At 60.4% G+C, this 16022-nt stretch overlaps 1 protein-coding gene across 1 annotated transcript in view; it reads left to right on the top strand.

Moving 5' to 3' along the window:
- The window catches only part of TRABD2B (TraB domain containing 2B), a 210679-nt gene that overhangs the window by 184727 nt on the left and 9930 nt on the right, over positions 1-16022 (top strand). The window contains exons 5-6 of the mRNA XM_038558110.1: positions 8552-8642; positions 11620-11892. Coding sequence (XP_038414038.1) covers positions 8552-8642; positions 11620-11892 — 364 coding nt within the window. The remainder of the gene's footprint in view (positions 1-8551; positions 8643-11619; positions 11893-16022) is intronic.

Genomic DNA, 16022 nt, shown 5'->3' on the forward strand with positions numbered 1-16022 from the left:
GGAGGCGGGGTGGTATTTATTATTCCATTTGGCAGACGGGGACATCAAGAGGCAGATGGCAAGTGAGAGAAATGGAACTGGAGTGGAACGATGGTCACGTTGATAGGCCCTTCTTACTGGTGGCCAGTTCCCTCCCCCAAAAAAAATCCAGCTGCCACTTGGGCCCTCTGTTCTGCTGATGGTACCCTTTTCCTCTCCTGCCTGGGCTTTCCATCACCTCCTCTCTACGCTCCCACAGCCCTGCAGGATTTCCCTATCACAGCCCTGCTTGTGCCGAGCACATTTGTCGTCCCCATTCTAGGAGGGAAGGTAAGTCAGAGAAGGCTTCCTGGAGGAGGTGGAAACCAGTTACATTTTTTCCTGATGCTGGTCCAGCTGCCTTCTGGTTCCTCACCATGCCCATGGTCCTCAGGACAATACTCACACCCACCTCCCTCCCACCTGGCTTCTCCACTCGGTAGCCTCAGGGGCAGAGCTCACAGCTGAGCACAGAAGAGCAGCCATGTCCCACGTGGGGCCTTTGAACCTTAGAAATGAGGGACCCAGCAAGCAGGCAGCCCACACCCAGCTGCCTTCTCCTCTCCCGGGGGAACGCCCATGGCCTGCCACACTCCCCACGCTGGAACATGAGGCCACAGCGTCCGGAAGTGCTTCAGAATTTCCAACGGAGCTTCAAAGGGCCCTGCTTCCCACCATGTTCACATCTGGCAGCTGGCACGCTGCTCCGGGCTGTGATCCCTGGCCAGAGTCACCCTTCCTTTTTCAGCCCAGAGCAGCCAGCCAGCCAGAGGAACATCCCATCTGCTGGCTTGTCCCCCACTGGAGCCAACCCTGCCCTGTGGGTGGGGGACAGTGGAGGATGGAGGGCCATGTTCTAGGCTGCATCTGTGAGCCAGGATTTATGGACCATCGGCCATGGGCTCGGCACTCTTGCTGGGCCGTGAACAAAGGCCGGAGAAGAGAGTAGTCTAGATTCCGAGCATGGGCTTTGGAGCCAGACCGCCTGAGTTGGAAACCTGGTGCTTCTCCTTAGAGGAAATGGCCTGGGCAGACCAGGTACTTGGCTTCTCTGCCATCAGGTTCCTCCTCTGGACAAGGAGCCTGAGAGTCGGGGGGGTTGGCACTGGCCTCGCTCAGGCCCCAGGGCAGCGCCGTCCCTGGATAAATGTGAGCTCTTGGTGTCCTAAATACTTCCGAGTCCTGGCCCCTCAGAGCCCACAGTCCCCCAAGGACGGGACTTCTGTGGCCTCTGAGGCCCCGGCAAGGTCACTACACGGAGACCCCAGAGCTGGCCTCAGCTCCAAGTGACAGTGAGGCTCAGGAGCATGTTGGCCAGCAGGGAGCTCTCCTGGGGTCCCGGGTGCTATAAATCTAGGAAAGGAGCATCTGGATGTTGTAGAGCGGTGAGCCCTGGGCTGGGCACCACCCCCTGGGTCACAGAACCCATCACAGGCTCTGTCTCTGGGGCTCCCCCCCGGCGCCTTGCCATGACCTTGAACCACTCTGCCTGATGATCGCGTGGGTCCCGAGTAGTGTCAGGCCCCAGGAGGAAAGGCCACTGTGTCTGGCCAGTCTCAGCGTCCCCAGGGCCTGGCACGTGCCTGCCGGGTAGGAGGTCCCTAACAGTTCGCGGAGGAGCCTCTCCTGGCTCCAGCCCTCAGGGTGCAGACTGGCCCAAACCCCAGGGCTTCTGTCCCACCGATAGGGTGGGGTGCAAGGGGGAGGCCTCCTCACCTCTAACCGGTAATAATTGAAAGAGGATCTGGTCCAAAGAGAATGAAAAGGCTCAAACCCTGGGGATTTTAGAAGAACCAACAGGATTGGTGTAGAGGGATGGGCCTGGAGCGAGGAGGTAGGGGCATGCTTCTAAGAGGAAGTGCACAACTGGGGGAGGTCCCGAGCGGGCCCCCAAGCTGGGCAACCCTCGGACAGGTGCCAGAGGCCCAGAAGCAGCTCCAGCCCCAGAGGGGGAGGGCTGCCCGGTGTCCAGGGAGCCCCCACCTCAGCAGCTGCCCCCATGAAATGCCCTTTAAACACACACACTCCAAGCCCTGAAGGGGCTCAGGCGAGCCCCAGTTCTGCTGCCTTCCACCTGTGTGACACTGGGGAGTTCTGGCCTCGGAAGCATCATAGTGGCATCAAGTGACACTAGGAATCAGTGTCCACTTCAGGCTGAGTTCTGGAGAAATGGAGGGTGGGGTTGCTTTTCTTGGTATTTGTATCCATCCTCCTGTTATTTAACAGCAGAGCTGAGCTGAAGGCTCAGGGCTCTTAGCTTCTGACGTCCTGGGTTCTGGCAGCGTCCGGAGCAGAGCAGATGGCTAAGGGGGAGAATCAGGTTCCAGCCAGATATGCCCAGCTCCCTGGAGGGTATCTGAATCTCGGATGCGTGGGCCTGACAAGCACTCCTTGACTCTCTGCCTGCACTCCTCCAGGGACGGGGCCCCCACCCCCTTACAGAGCTGGACAGTAGCCCGGGACAGTGTTCTTTGGCCCAGCTGAGACCTGCCCCCTTAGACTCGTCCTGCCACGGTTCAGAGTTCCCTGGCTTGTCCCACTGCCCTGACCCTCACCACAGCCCACCTCCCCTTTCACTTCATATTCCAACCACCCGGAACCACACCCACACCCTCTTTTCCATCATGCCCCCCGCAAGCGCTAAGTCCTCCTTCAGGAAAGGCCTTCCTTTAGCCGCACAGCCCCTGGCGGCCCTCCCTCCCTGCAGGGCCCTCGCCGCCCTGGAAGGGTTTGCGTGCCTGCCGCCCCCAGCCCACCCCTCGGCCATCTCCTCTGGGGCGCGGGCCAGGTGTCTCAGCTCCTGGCACAAGTCCGGGTGCAGGGGAGGCGTCCTCTCAGTCCTCACTGACCTAAAAATGCCCCCGCCCTGCCCCGGCCTGGCTGGCAAGACAGAAGGGAGGAAGCCCAGCCCTGCCAGTTTCCCAGGCGGACCTTCCTTGGGCCACCAGAAGCCGCCTGGTGCCCCCAGGTGCCCCTGCACCCCCAGATCCCCCCCACGCAGCCTTCTCCTGTCACTTCCTCAGGAAAACAAACACCTCTGTCCCTTCACATCCGGCCGGCTAATCCTGGCAGCTAGATTAGCATTTGAAAGTTTCCCTGTGCATTAATTTCAGACAGAACATAAATATGAGCTTGGGATTCCCCTTCCAGGAGAGAACACTGGAAACCCAGCAGGCCCACTGGAGAGAAAACACGTGCGCTGGCCGAGGGGAGCCCGTGGGACTTTGGAGCCTTTGTGGGAACATCTGGTTCCCCCTCCGCCCGGCCCCCCAACACTACCTTGATGTTACCCTGTTAATTGTCGCATTCTCCTTGTTGAGCACTCACGCGCCCCTCTCTCCAATCTGGTGAAGGCTGAAAGGACACACGTTGCTGACAGTTCCCTGCCCCCCGAGTGTGAACTCAGGATCCTTCGCAGACGCTAAGACTTCAGAGCAAATGTACCAGAGCGAGCGGTGACCTAGGACATTGCTGGAGAGGACTCGGAGCTTCCTGCCAGCAGTGCCACCCACCCACGGCCTTTCCGCCCTCTGAGCTCTAGTGCCTGGTCTGTAAAGTGTGGTGCCATGAGGATGAAGTGGGATGACATGTGAGGAGCACCGCGTACCCAGGAGATTCCCAGAGCTTGTGTTGAGGTGATCCGGTGATGGACTCCTAGAGGTGGGAAGGCCCATGAGACCAACTGAGGCACAGAGAGGTGAAGGAAACTGCCGGAGGTCACACAGCCAGGTGGCTGTTGAGCCAGGTTCTCGGTCCTGAACCCAGAATAGGGTTCCGCGCTCCGCCCTCCCCTGCCTCCACGGGGAGGGTGCTATGGCCAGCTGACGGGTAGAGGCTAGCTCCAGCCTCTGCTCTTCTGTGGGCCCGTTGCCCTGGCGCACGGCTGCTTACACCTGGAAGAAGGGGAGCCTTGTCTCTGCACCGGGACATCAGGAGGCTGTGCCCACTCAGCACAGGACACCTCCCGTTTGCATAGGAATGTCCTTAAGTGGTACCCTGGCTTGTGGGGCGGGAGACAACCAGCAAACCAGTCCCACCATTTGTAAGACCAATAATCCCCCTCCTCCCGGCCTGCCCGACCCCACCCGTCCTGGGAGTCCTGGCTACACGAGGCCCTCCTCTAGGAAGCCTTCCATGATATCCTCGGTAGACTGGTCTTTCTGCTGCTGTGCCCCAGTTTTCATTTCTGGGTTCTTTGTCTCTTCTCTCCTCTTTCTTTCTCTCTCCTTCCCTCTCTATCTCTGTCGCTTCGTATCTCTGCTCTGTTTTTGTCTTTTCCTATTTCTCGCTTTGTGTTTCAGTGTCTCTCCCCTCCCCTCTCTCCCTCCTGCCATCTCTGTGTCTCCCAGCCCTTCTCCCCCCCTCACCTCTGTCTGTCTTCTCTCTGTTTCTCTGTGTCCTGGCGTTCTCTTCCTCTGCCTGGCTCTCCCTGGGAGTGTCCCTCTTCTCTCTTGGGCCCTCTGTTGTCCCGTCTCCTCTACTCTCTGTCCCTGTGGCTCTGTGCGCCCTGCCCCTCGCTCTCCTCCCTCTCCGCCCTCCTCTCCCCATGCATGTAGCCTCAGCAGATGAAATGGAACGTGCCTTCCTGCAGAGAGCTGGCCAGAAAACAGCCGTCAGTACTGGAAAGGAGGTGCTGCGCAGTGGCCAGGAGACCCCAGGAGCCTGGGCAAGCCTGCAGGCTAAGCCCCAACACTGTGGGGCCCCTCTGGAAACTTTCCATCCCTTTCCTCCAGGCTCCAGGATGGGCGTGGTGACTTTTTCAGGATTTGTGACCTTGGAGGCAAGCCTAGGCCCTGTCTGCCAGCCCCTGGGGACAGCATGCACCGGGCCCTGACTCGGGCTGGTGCGAGGCCCAAGCTCCGGGATCAGTGGAATCTGCAGGAGCATCACCAGGAGGCGGGGTGGGGGCTACAAGGGAAGCGGATCTGCTAGCACAAGCCTTCTGGGGATAGGATGAGATCACGGCAAGGATGTGGAGTAACAGGTCTTGTCACTCATTCATTCAACAAACATACTAAGCCACCGCTGTGTGCCAGACATGGGGCCAAGGATGAATCAGACGGGGCTCCTCCCCTCGAATGGCTTGTTGGGAACATCCTGACGGGCATCTCGGGGGTAGGAAGATCATTCTCGCTGCAGAGAGAAAACAGGGAAGAGCGTGTGTGCAGTGACTCAGAAGCTGATGGTGCCCTGGGCTGGTCAAGCATGGTTAGGGGGAGAAATCGGGGCCTTCGGTCACTGATTGGGCGAGGAGGAGGGGAGAGACAAGACAGGGCCCATCTGACTTGGATAACCAAGCCAGTTGAGACACATGCTAGGAGGGGAGGGTGAGCTGGATTCTGTAGGCTCTGGAGGATGTCAGGTGGAGACGTCCAATGGGCTGCCCGACAAAAGGTCTGGGCCGGGGCAGTAGCTCCAGAGTGGTCCGTGCTGTATGGTAATTGAAGCCACATGGATAGACAGTTTGTCCACAGCTTGTGAGGGAACAGAAGGCTATGGACAGGGTTCTGGGGGCCCCACGTTCACAGGGCAGAAGGAGGAACCCACCAAGAAGGGGCCTTGGGCCAGTGAGAGGGCTACAAAGAGAAGCGGGACAGCACAGGGTCGTGGGGGCCTGTGCAGGAGGGGGGCTGGGCGGGGACATGGGCTCAGGCCGTCCTGGGGCATGGGCTGCAGGGGAGGGCGCCCCCCAGCCAGGCAGGAGCCCCGTCTGCCCCGATGGCCTCTCCCTGCCCACAGGCAAGGCAGTGAAGGTGGGTGAAGACCAGGACAGCTGGGGCCTGAGAAAACCCTTCTGATCCCTTCCAACTTCTCGAAGCATCTCAAGTCTTCTGTTCGGGGTCCTGAGCTGCACAGTTAGAACCCGGAGCTGCTGAGGCTGAGGACACGATGGGCGCCGAGGGGCCTCCGGATGGCTGTCCAGCAGCGCTGGGACCCAGCTGGAGCTCTGGCGGCTGGGCCCTTCCACACAGTGCCTCCAGAGCATCGGGAACCTTCCTTGCAGAGTAGTCGCACAGCCTCAGCAAACAGACACTGCGGCTCGTGCGCTGCCCCCTCCATCCCCCCGGGGGCTCCTGAGATCTGCAGGCAGATGCCGCTGCCTGTGCAGGGTCTCCAGGGAGGCAGGGAAGGAACTGCCTTGGCTGCCAGGACTGAGTTCCAAGAACGGCCAGCAGGGCGCTCCTGCCACCTGTGTGCCCGGGTCCCCCCCAGCTCGTCACACTCCAGGCAGGGCTCTGCGGTCCCTCCTGGCCGAAGACTGGCTTAGCTCGTCACCCGAGTGCACACTGGGCTTTTCCAAAGGACAGCCACTCCCCCTGCCTTGTTAGGACCCTACGGCCCTCCAAAGGGATGGATGCCCATGTGACACTCAGGAAAACTGGGGCTGGGGGCAGGGAAGCCACTCGCTCAGCAGGATCACAGCCATGGCAGGAGCTTGGGCCTCTATCCCCACCAGGACCCGGTGGAGGCCAGAGCCCTGGGAGGGCGTGGGTGTCTCCTGCAGTCAGCTTCCCAAATGAGCCTCGCGTATCCCCTAGCCCTCCCCCTGGCGCTCCCCTGTCGCAACACCACCCACCATGTACCCAACTCTCATTGTCACGGGGCTGATTCTCACCCCACCCTTCAGCTATCACTGCCTCCTCCAGGAAGTCTTCCCTACTTGAGGTTATGTTTCCCTTGGCAACGTCCTTACTTAGCCCAGATCAAGACCTTGATTCTGAGACTGAGTGCCTGGAACCTGCCCCTGTCGCTTCACCACTGGCTCGCGCGGGATGGGCACTCGTTTGGCCTCTGTCAGATGACTGAACTGAATAGGTACAGAAAGGGAGAAAGGGAAGCAGGGCGGAGAGTACATCTTCGAAGGGGTCTTTGGAGTCAAACAAAAGCCATGGATCCCTTCCTTGTACAGAGACATCAAGAGCATTTGAACCTCATGGGCTTGCCGGGTGGGCCTTGGACTAGAACCCGGGTCTCTCATTCCCAGGCCCACGGCCTTCCGCAGTGATCCCCAGGTGGAGTCAGGCCGTGGCCAGGCAGTGTAAGGGAGCCCAAGCCAGCCCAGAGGTATGCAGGGGGCCCAGGGGTGCTGCAGGCCCCGCCCTCCGACCCCGGGCTCCCCCTGCCTCCCAGCCTCACCCCCGCCCAGGCTGGAACCTCTAGTTCCCACACAGCTTGTCCACCCTCCGTTCTCCTCAGACCTCCCTGGGGCTGTCAGCGTGCTGACCTTGTGGCCCCCCACCTGTCACCACCTGTCATAGGCGATTAGAGTAACAGGACGGGATTTTCCCCCAGGTTCTGGGATGGATGGGGCGCCGAGGGGAACGGCCGTCTGAGCAAGGGGGGGTCGCAGGGTGGCAGGCGGCTAGGAGGCCACCAGCGGCCCCTGCCACTCTGCCTGCAGCCTACAGGTGGGGAGACCGAGGCCTAGCGAGGGCTTGCCAGGCTGCGGCCCCCCAGCAGGTCCTGCCTCCGGAGACTCCTCCTGCCCAGAGCCCTGGAGGGCCTCCGCTGTGTTCCCAGACCTCAGGCCTACGTCCTGCTGAAGGACGGTGATTTCTGGGATCGTCTGGGGCTGTGCCTCTCTGCAGTCTGAGCCACCAGCACAGGGCGGCCACAGAGCGAGTGCATCATAAACATGTGTTGAATGAATGATTGATGGCTCGGGGTGAGATGAAGACCGGCCCCCCAGCAGGGGCCACCCCTGTCTGTGCAGCTCTGGCTTCACATCTCCTCTGGGTCACTGCTGCTGTCTGCTGGACCCTGCAGCCGGCACAACCATGCGCTGCTCTCTCCTTCCCCGGAATCGTACAGCTCACGGATCTTCCCGAGCCACCCAGGGGCCTGGGTTGTTATGTGTGGTCCATACACATTGGATAGAAGGTGAACAAATGAATCCATGAAGGCCCAGGTCCAGCCGGCGTGTACAGGGTAGTGGTCTCTGCCTTGTGGGGCCTAGTGGGGAGACAGACGTGGACACCAGAACCCAGCCCCGTGCTAAGGAAGGGAGCCTCGAGCTGTGGCGAGATGAGCCACAAAGCTCTTGAGGGCTGGAGGGCTTCTTGGAGGAGGTTTTCTCAGAGCTGGGCCTTGCATGACCCCTGTTGACTGTTTCTTTTTGTTGTTTGTTTGTCTTAATTCACTTCATTTTTCTGGTATAAAACTGCGTGTGGCCCAGCCGGAGAGACTGTGCTGCGGGTCATCACAGTCTGGGGCTGGGTCAGCCTAACGGTACAAGCCACAGTGATGCCACCTGAAACACTTGTGAACCTTTGCCACAAGGCCAGCCGCCGTCCCCGCGGTCCTCACAGCCCCATAGGCTGCCACTACCATCATTCCCACTTCACAGAGGGGAAGGGGACGCACAAACTGGGGCCAGGGGAAGGATGATGGGTAGGCAGCAGAGCCTACGCAGGGAGCAGCAGGATGGCTTCCAGATACATTTTGCACTGCCTTCGGTATGGGTCACCAAAGCTGTCCCCAGCCACTGGTGGCTTGGCATGTGGCTGAGCCCTCTCCGTCTCTTGTGTTCCAGGTCATTTTCTGGGAAACAACACAGTCATCGACGTCCTTCGGCAGGCAGGGCTGGAGGTGGAGCACACACCTGCGGGGCAGACCATCCACAGGTAAGCAGCTGGGCAGCTGGGGCCACGGGCCTGGCTCACCTGCTGCCACCATCCACGAACCACACCTGACCCCGTGCTGCATGGCTGGGCTGCACCCTGTCTTCCTGCTCGGGCCTGCAGGGTGCGTTATGAAGAAGCCCTGTAGGGACCGGCTTTGCCCAGGCGGCTGGGAGTGGAGGGGCTGGGCTGGAGGTAAGGGGCCCAGGAAGGAAGCTGCCCTGCGTTCTTGGTTGGGGGTTGGGGCCGTGGGAATGGGAGGGTCGTCAGATTCTGAGAGATGCTCAGGATGTAGAGCCTAGTGAGCGGGTGGGGTGGGAGGGCTCTGCAGGACACCTGGGGTGCTGCCCAGTGCCCAGAGAAGGGGGGGGGGGGGGAGGACGCCCAGCCCCTCCCATACCTGGTCCTCACCTTTCTCTGACCACACCTCCTGGCTGGGCCCTCCTACCCTGCTTTCCCACTGTGGACCCACCTGGGCTGGGGGTGCCCTGAGGGCAGGGCCCAGCTGGGTCCACAGTGCCAGGGCAGGCATGACAGGGTGTCAGCACATGCTGGGCAGCTCCGGGAGGGGGGTAATGGCAGGGTCCTCGAATGTGGGGGTTCCATGCAGCCCGCGCTCCAACCGTAAGGCAAGACTCTCCTTCACTAGCCCACAGAGGTGACCACAGTGCAGTTTCAGCCCTTGTCTCTGACATTAAAATGAGCCAGAGTCAGAAAGAAGCTTGAACAATCACAGCGAATATTCACTGATGGTTCACCGTACTCCAGGCTCTAAGCATTTTTAGCTCGTTAGATCCTCACAACAGCTCCATGAGGTGGGAACTATGAGTGTCCCCATCTGAAAATTGACGAACTTGAGGCCCAGAGAGGTAAAGTCACTTGCAGAAGGACACACAGCTCACGTATATGGCGGTCTGGCCCTAGAGCGTCCTTAAGCCCTAACCAGTCCCCGCCCCCTCTCTGGGGACTGGAGGTGGGCTGGGGGCGTGCGTGCTCAGGAACACTGAGGCTTTGCTCCTTGCTCTGCAGAGATGAGGCTTGCCCCCCATGCCTGCCAGGAGCTTGGAGCCTCTGGTCTCCTAGCCCTGGGCCATTGCTCTCCGCTGTCTCCGTGGCGCTTCTAGAGGAACTTAAAGCTCCCTCACATTGGACTCTTTCCTCTTCTGAGTCAACCTGATGAGACCATTCTTCCTGAATATTGGAGTGCAGCACAAAGCAGTCCACCCTGGGCCAGAGCAGGGGTGTGTTGGAGGAGTGAGGGACCCAAGGCAGCATCGGGGACAAGGGCATTCCTCACGCTCCCCTTCACGGCCCCAAGGACTTCATCTCGAAGCCCATTGTGTCTGTCCAGGCCAGGCGGGGTGGGCAGACGGGCAGGTGAGGCTGCCTGGGCTCCTATTCATCTCAGAGGAAGGCCGCCCCCCTGCCCGGCCCTGCTCTGAGAGCTCTCAGCCCGAGCCTCCAGCACACGCTGAAATCCTGCGGGTGGGGCCAGGGGCAGGGATGCTGAGGAGGCCCCAACAATAAAAGCCATCATCGGCCACAGGTGCTTCCTGGATCCATCTTTTTGTCTGCCTGTTTTGAATTATCTCCCTAGCAGCTGCAACATCTCCTGGACCCTGGGAATCTGGGGTTGCTGTGGGGGCTGGGGACGGGCAGGCTCAGCTGATGGCCTTCCCTCCTTCAAGGAGAGAGAAGCCCCTCACCCCATGTGCACACGGGAGTGGAGGAGGAGGAGGACTGGCTGCATGCCGCCTCGGGTGCCACCGCACCTGTGTGGTTCCCCGCACCACGTCCAGCCTTCCTCGGGGTCTCATGTCCTCCAGGGAAAGTGTGTCCGGGCCACAGAGAGGAAAGAAGAAGAGGGACAGGAGCAGAGGATGTCCCCAGGCCAGGAGACCTGTGTACATGGCGCTGTATGGAACGTGAATTGCACAAACACACACCTAATCAGTGCTTCCGTGCCCACCCAGCCAAGTCCCTTTATTTGCCGGCTGACGTTAAAGAAATGCTCACTATGTGCCAGGCACTGTGTTAAGACCTCGTGTCCTTCATCCTCGTGACAAGCTTATGAAGTAGGTGGTGGTATGACTACCGCCGGCGTCGAGCTTCCTGTTACTCGGGGCGACCATGGCACCTGCCCTGGGCCATGCAGCCTGCAAGCTGCGGAGCCAGGATGCGAACCCACGTCCATCTACATCCCCCCGGAGCTCTCACGGGCTTCACGCTGCCTGGCCTCCCCAGAGAGGTGTTCAGGAAGTTGATGTTGAACGCATGGATGGGTGGTGGTTGGATGAATGATACACGCGACCACATCCATACTTAATGATATTGAATGAGTGATGTAAGTTCCTAAAACATTTCGGCTGCTGACTGTTCTCCGGTCACTGTGTCAAGGGCTTTGCGTGTGGTAACTCAGGAAACGCTCCTGATGCCCCCCGGAAGTGCAGGCTGTGGCATCCCCATTTTGCAGAGCAGGAGGGAGGCACACACAGTTAGGTCACTTGCCCCAAGTTGCTCAGCCAGTGTGTGGGGTGAAAGACCCTGACGGAGGTCAGATATGTCCCCCCAGAGACCTGCCTGCGGCTCGCTCCCTCCCCTCCCAGAGTCTGGGCACGAATGTCACCCGGTAGTGACCAGACCCCCCCCTGCCTGGCACCCTGCACCCCCACACTCCCTCTCCTGCCTCTCCTGCCCTCCGCAGGGGCTCTCAGCATCTGCCACTCTTACTGTCCATCTTCCACTTCTGAGGACAGGGACCTGGTTTGGTTACTGCTTTTGCCCAATTGCTAGAAGAGTGCCCGGCGCCTGGAGTCCCTCAGTGGGAGGACTCAGACCTCCATCTCTCGACACCCGACTTGATTTTCCTGGGGCTCCCGGCACCCTCTCCTGCGGCGACAGCCTTCCCACTGGGTGGCATCCATGTCACGCGTGAGTGCCCAGCCCACAGTCCACCTCACGTGCTCTTGTTCCTCCCCAGCCCCGCCACCCGGAGCCCTGCACCCCCACCCGAGGGGACCTCGGCCAGCCCGGCCCCAGCCACCCCCGCCGCCGCCGCCGTCCCCACCGCGCCATCGACGACCCCCACTGTCCCGCCCGAGGAGGAGGACCCGGCCCTGTCCCCACACCTCCTGCTCCCTGACAGCCTCAGCCAGCTGGAGGAGTTTGGGCGGCAGAAGAAGTGGCACAAGAGGCAGAACAAGCAGCAGCGGCCGCGGCAGTTCAATGACCTGTGGGTCCGCCTCGAGGACAGGTGAGCGGGCACGGCGCTGCCTGTCAGGGCTGGAGGCCTCTCCCAGCCGCCCCCCGCCGGGCCCGGGCCCCCTGCCCTCCGTGGGCCTAGCTCCAGGGGAAGTGGGCCAGCTGGGTACTTGAGCAGAAACTTCCAGCATAGCTTGACCGCATCCCTTCACAAAGGCCCCTCCCGTTCCTCCTGCAGGGTTTGCAGAGCATGCTCGCGTCTGATTTTTCATTTTTTTTCTCAAAATGAGAGCAAGTACATTTTTTTCCATTTCGAAAGGTAAGAGAATAGAAAGTTCGCTCAGGTGCACTAGACAAAAGTCTACTTTGCCTTTAGCTTCCCTGGATGCACCTGGGGGGCAAAGCAGCCTGTGTCTGCCCCCCCGCCCCGGGGCCAGAAGGTGGCACTAGGAGAGCACAGAGCAGGCTGGCTGCATCGGAAGGGTGTGAGCTCCCTGTCTCCAGAGGTCTGAGTGGCTGACACCCGGGCAGGGAGGGTGCAGAAAGAAGGCCGGTGATGACCTTCATGCTTGGGCCTCACCTCAGCAGCGCGTGGGGGATCTACGGTGAGCGATGTTGAGAGTGGGCATGTGCAGAGATCATCCTACTGTGCCAATACCTGTCCGTCCCCTTTCTATGTGCACCTGCCACCCCTTGTGCCACCCTCTCAACCTGTCTGTCACCAAAGCTCCTGCTGTAACCAGGATGCCATCTCCCAGCTTCCGCCGGCAGGGCCATCATACAGAACAGTCTCCCTCAATTCCACTTCAGGGTAGGAATCCCCGCGCTTAGTGAACAGTGTCACCAGAACAGCCAGGGTGTCCCAGGGAGTGACCTCGTGTCCCAGCAGTAGGCCTGTGGAAACTCAGAGTCAGAACCCTGAATATTATCATCTGGGTTTTCGTCAGCATCCCCAGAAAGAATCATCTGGGGTACTTGTAAACGAGCGGCCAGGCCCCACTGCAGACCTTGTAAATGTGACCCTGCCCTGCACGGGCCTGGGAAGCCGTGTGTTGAGTCCGCCCTTGGGTTGAATGTGCACTGGAGAGTCGTCTCAGTGGCTTTGGGAGATGTGAAGCCAGTTCTGCGTTTACGGGCTGGGGGGGTGGGAGTGTCTGTCCAGGGTCACTCAAGCCACCAGGGGCTGCCTCCTGCCCCATGGATTTCATGGTCCTCCTGCAGCCAGGTCTCTGAGTCAATGACAAAAAGCTGACATAGTGCAGTCCACTCTCCTAAGGTTTGGGATGTGTGCTATTCTAAAAAGACTTCCAGCAAGTAGGAGTAGAGCCCATTGCTCCTTTGGGCTTTGGTTTCAAAGCATCTGACTTGGGTTCCCGGGAAATGGACTTCTGTGGAGCCCAGGCCAGCCTGGCCGGCCCAAGGCAGAGGCACCGCCGTAGCTACCTGAGCTGTGACATATTTGGGTCCCATGCCCAGCACGGGCCGCCCCCTCCAAGCCGGGAGCAGAGGCATGCAGTCACGTCAGAGAGCCACTTCAGCGCTGGGGAGGGCCTGCGGGCTGCGGGGGGAGCGGGGCACATGGAGGCACTGGCAGCCCGTGAAGAGCCCCAGGAGGGTCACTCAGGACCCTCGTCAACCTGATGGGACAACCATGAGCCTCAGCCAGCGGTGGGCCTGGCCCATGAGGTGACGGGAGGCTGGCTGTGGACTCCAGCAGCGGACTCCCAGCCCTAACCACTTCTGAAAGATAAATTTTGTCAAACGACTCCAAGCAGTTTCCTTTTCAGAACACGTAGCTCTGAAACAGAGCCTGGCTTCAGGAGAAGAAAATAGCTTTTCTTTGACAAGAGGGAGCTCTTTCTCCAACCTAACAGGTAAATTGTGGTTGGATGGCTTTCTTCCATCTGGTTGGGTTGGAGAAGGAAGCTTCCACGGATGGGCACCCTGTCTGAGTTCTCGATGTTTCTCAGGGAAGCAGGCCCTGAGCTCCTCGAGAGGCCTAGGGAGGGCACAGCTTCTGTCATTCTGGGGGGACTCACCTGCCCCCCTGGGGTTTCCCAAGTTTTGGTTCTCTGAGAGGGAGCAGAGGAGAGCTCTCCGAGGAGCAACCCAAGGCCCATTTGTGGCCCCTCTAGCCTTGGAGCCATGATTCCACTCCAAGTTTTCTCGTTTCCTTGCCCCCAAATCCTGCCGCAGCCATCCATCACCTCTCCGGCTCATCCTCCCCCTGTGACCCTGCAGCGGGCGCAGCCCCAAGCGCACCTGCCCCTAGCAGCTTGAGACTCTTCACTGCTCCCTGCCCCCGCCAGTGAGCGTCCCGCTGCTCAGCCTGGATGCAGAGCCGCGGCCTCTCCTCCTGCCTGAGGCTGCCCCTCCTGCAGGCCCGGTCCTCGCCAGGCTGTGTGCTGCGCCTCCACCGGCCATGCCTGGCCCACCGCCCACTTTCATTCTTGCTTTTCCCTCTGCCGAGGGTGGGCATGAGAGCACATGGCTGAGCCCCCACTCTGTGCCAGGCACCGCAGCAGGCTCTTACGTCCCTCATGCCCCAGGGCCTGTCAATAGTCTCAGAAGTAAGCTTTGTTTGACAAACAAGGAAACTGAGGCCCAGCAAGGTCAGGTAACTTGTCCAAGACCACACAGCAAGTGAGCTCTGGAGTCAGAGCCCCCACCCAGGTCTGACTAATGCTGAGGGTCACAGTCACCCGTGACCACACAGATGCCCCTCCCGCCCCTGCCTCCAAGGGTCCCCTGCATCCTCACTGGCTGTGCCCCTTCTCTCTCTCCTACACCCCCCAGCCCCCAGCCAGTGCTCCTGTCTTAGCACAGTTCCTCACTTGTGTTCCAAAGCCTGGAGGCTCTGGGCACCAGATCTGGGTTGGGCTTCTCTGGCTGCCAGGGGCCTCGCTGAGGGTTTGCTGACCGCATGCATGAGTGAGACAAGGCAGGAGAGCACTGGGGTGGAGGCCACAAGTGCCTGGCCAGGACACCGCCTGGAACAAGCCGGCCTCCCTTTGCCCCTCATTACCCAAGACAGAAACACAGAGGAAGCTTAGAGAAGCAGCAGCCCGTTGGCAGGGTGATTTATGAGGACCCGTGGAAAGGGCCAAGCGTGTGTCCGCAGACGGCTGTGTAGCAACGGCACAGAGCTCTCAGGGAGCCCCACATCTGAGGGCCAGGAGCGGGGGTGGCAGGACAGGGTTCCTTCCCAGGTCACGAGATGTGGGACTTATGACCATCCTCTGTCTCTCTTTTTGTGCAGTTAGGGCCTTGCCCGGTCTCTGAAGGTCACGCCAGCCCTGCTGCTCTCTCAGAGCACAGCTGGGGTGTGTGAGCATGTGATGGGGGCGGAGGGCTGGAGAGACGGGGGAGCAGCGTGCTGGGCCAGCAGGACAGAAACAGTCTCGAGGAGGCAGGTGCAGGAAGTGAGCTCCTTCCGAGGGCTGGGCGTGGCCGGCAGCAAGGCATAGGTTGGCGTCAGTCTAGACAGACCCCGGGCCTTGTGGGTGCTCCGTGCAGAGGAGGGAGGGCGGCACACACACAGTGTGTCGTTGTCCTCCAGACCTCCCGTTCCCCGAGGTTTGAGCAGATGTCCGGGGCCCCCTCGAAGGGGAAGAAACACCACGTTCCACCCCCTGGGCCCCCGTGTGAGCTCTGCACACCTCTCGCTGGCCTGTTCATCCTGCCTGAGGCTCCCCAGCTCGTTTCTCCTGGCAGAGCCAGACCTTCTAGGAGGGCCCGGCGTGCTCAGCATCTCTGTGTGAGGCCAGAATACCCTGAGACAGAGCTAGACGATACCCTGTGAGACATGGGAAACAGGACTGCTCCGAGAATGAAAGCACAGCATGCAGGCAGAGTGGGCCTCAGACCCCAGCCCTCCCTGGTGCTCACTCTGATGCCTGGAGAGTAAACGAGGGAGCACACGCAGTGCTGCACTGGTAGGTGGCCCTGGTGACCCTCGGTGGCCGTGGTCTCCAGAGTTGCTGGGGAGGCTTGCTCTGGTCTGAGATGCTGTCCCCCTGCCCCCGCCCCCGCCCCTGCCCCCGCCTTGCTGGTGCTGCTCATGGGCCCTTAGCCTGTCTTAGGCTTCGAGCCTTGAATGAGCCACTGGGGAGGGAGGGCTTCTGGGTCCCACGGTGAGAGCCGGGGGGACAGAGCCTGAGAGGCCTAGATCATGGCCAGGCA

This window comes from Canis lupus, chromosome 15, assembly GCF_011100685.1.
Source record: "Canis lupus familiaris isolate Mischka breed German Shepherd chromosome 15, alternate assembly UU_Cfam_GSD_1.0, whole genome shotgun sequence".
NCBI classification, from domain to species: Eukaryota; Metazoa; Chordata; class Mammalia; order Carnivora; family Canidae; genus Canis; species Canis lupus.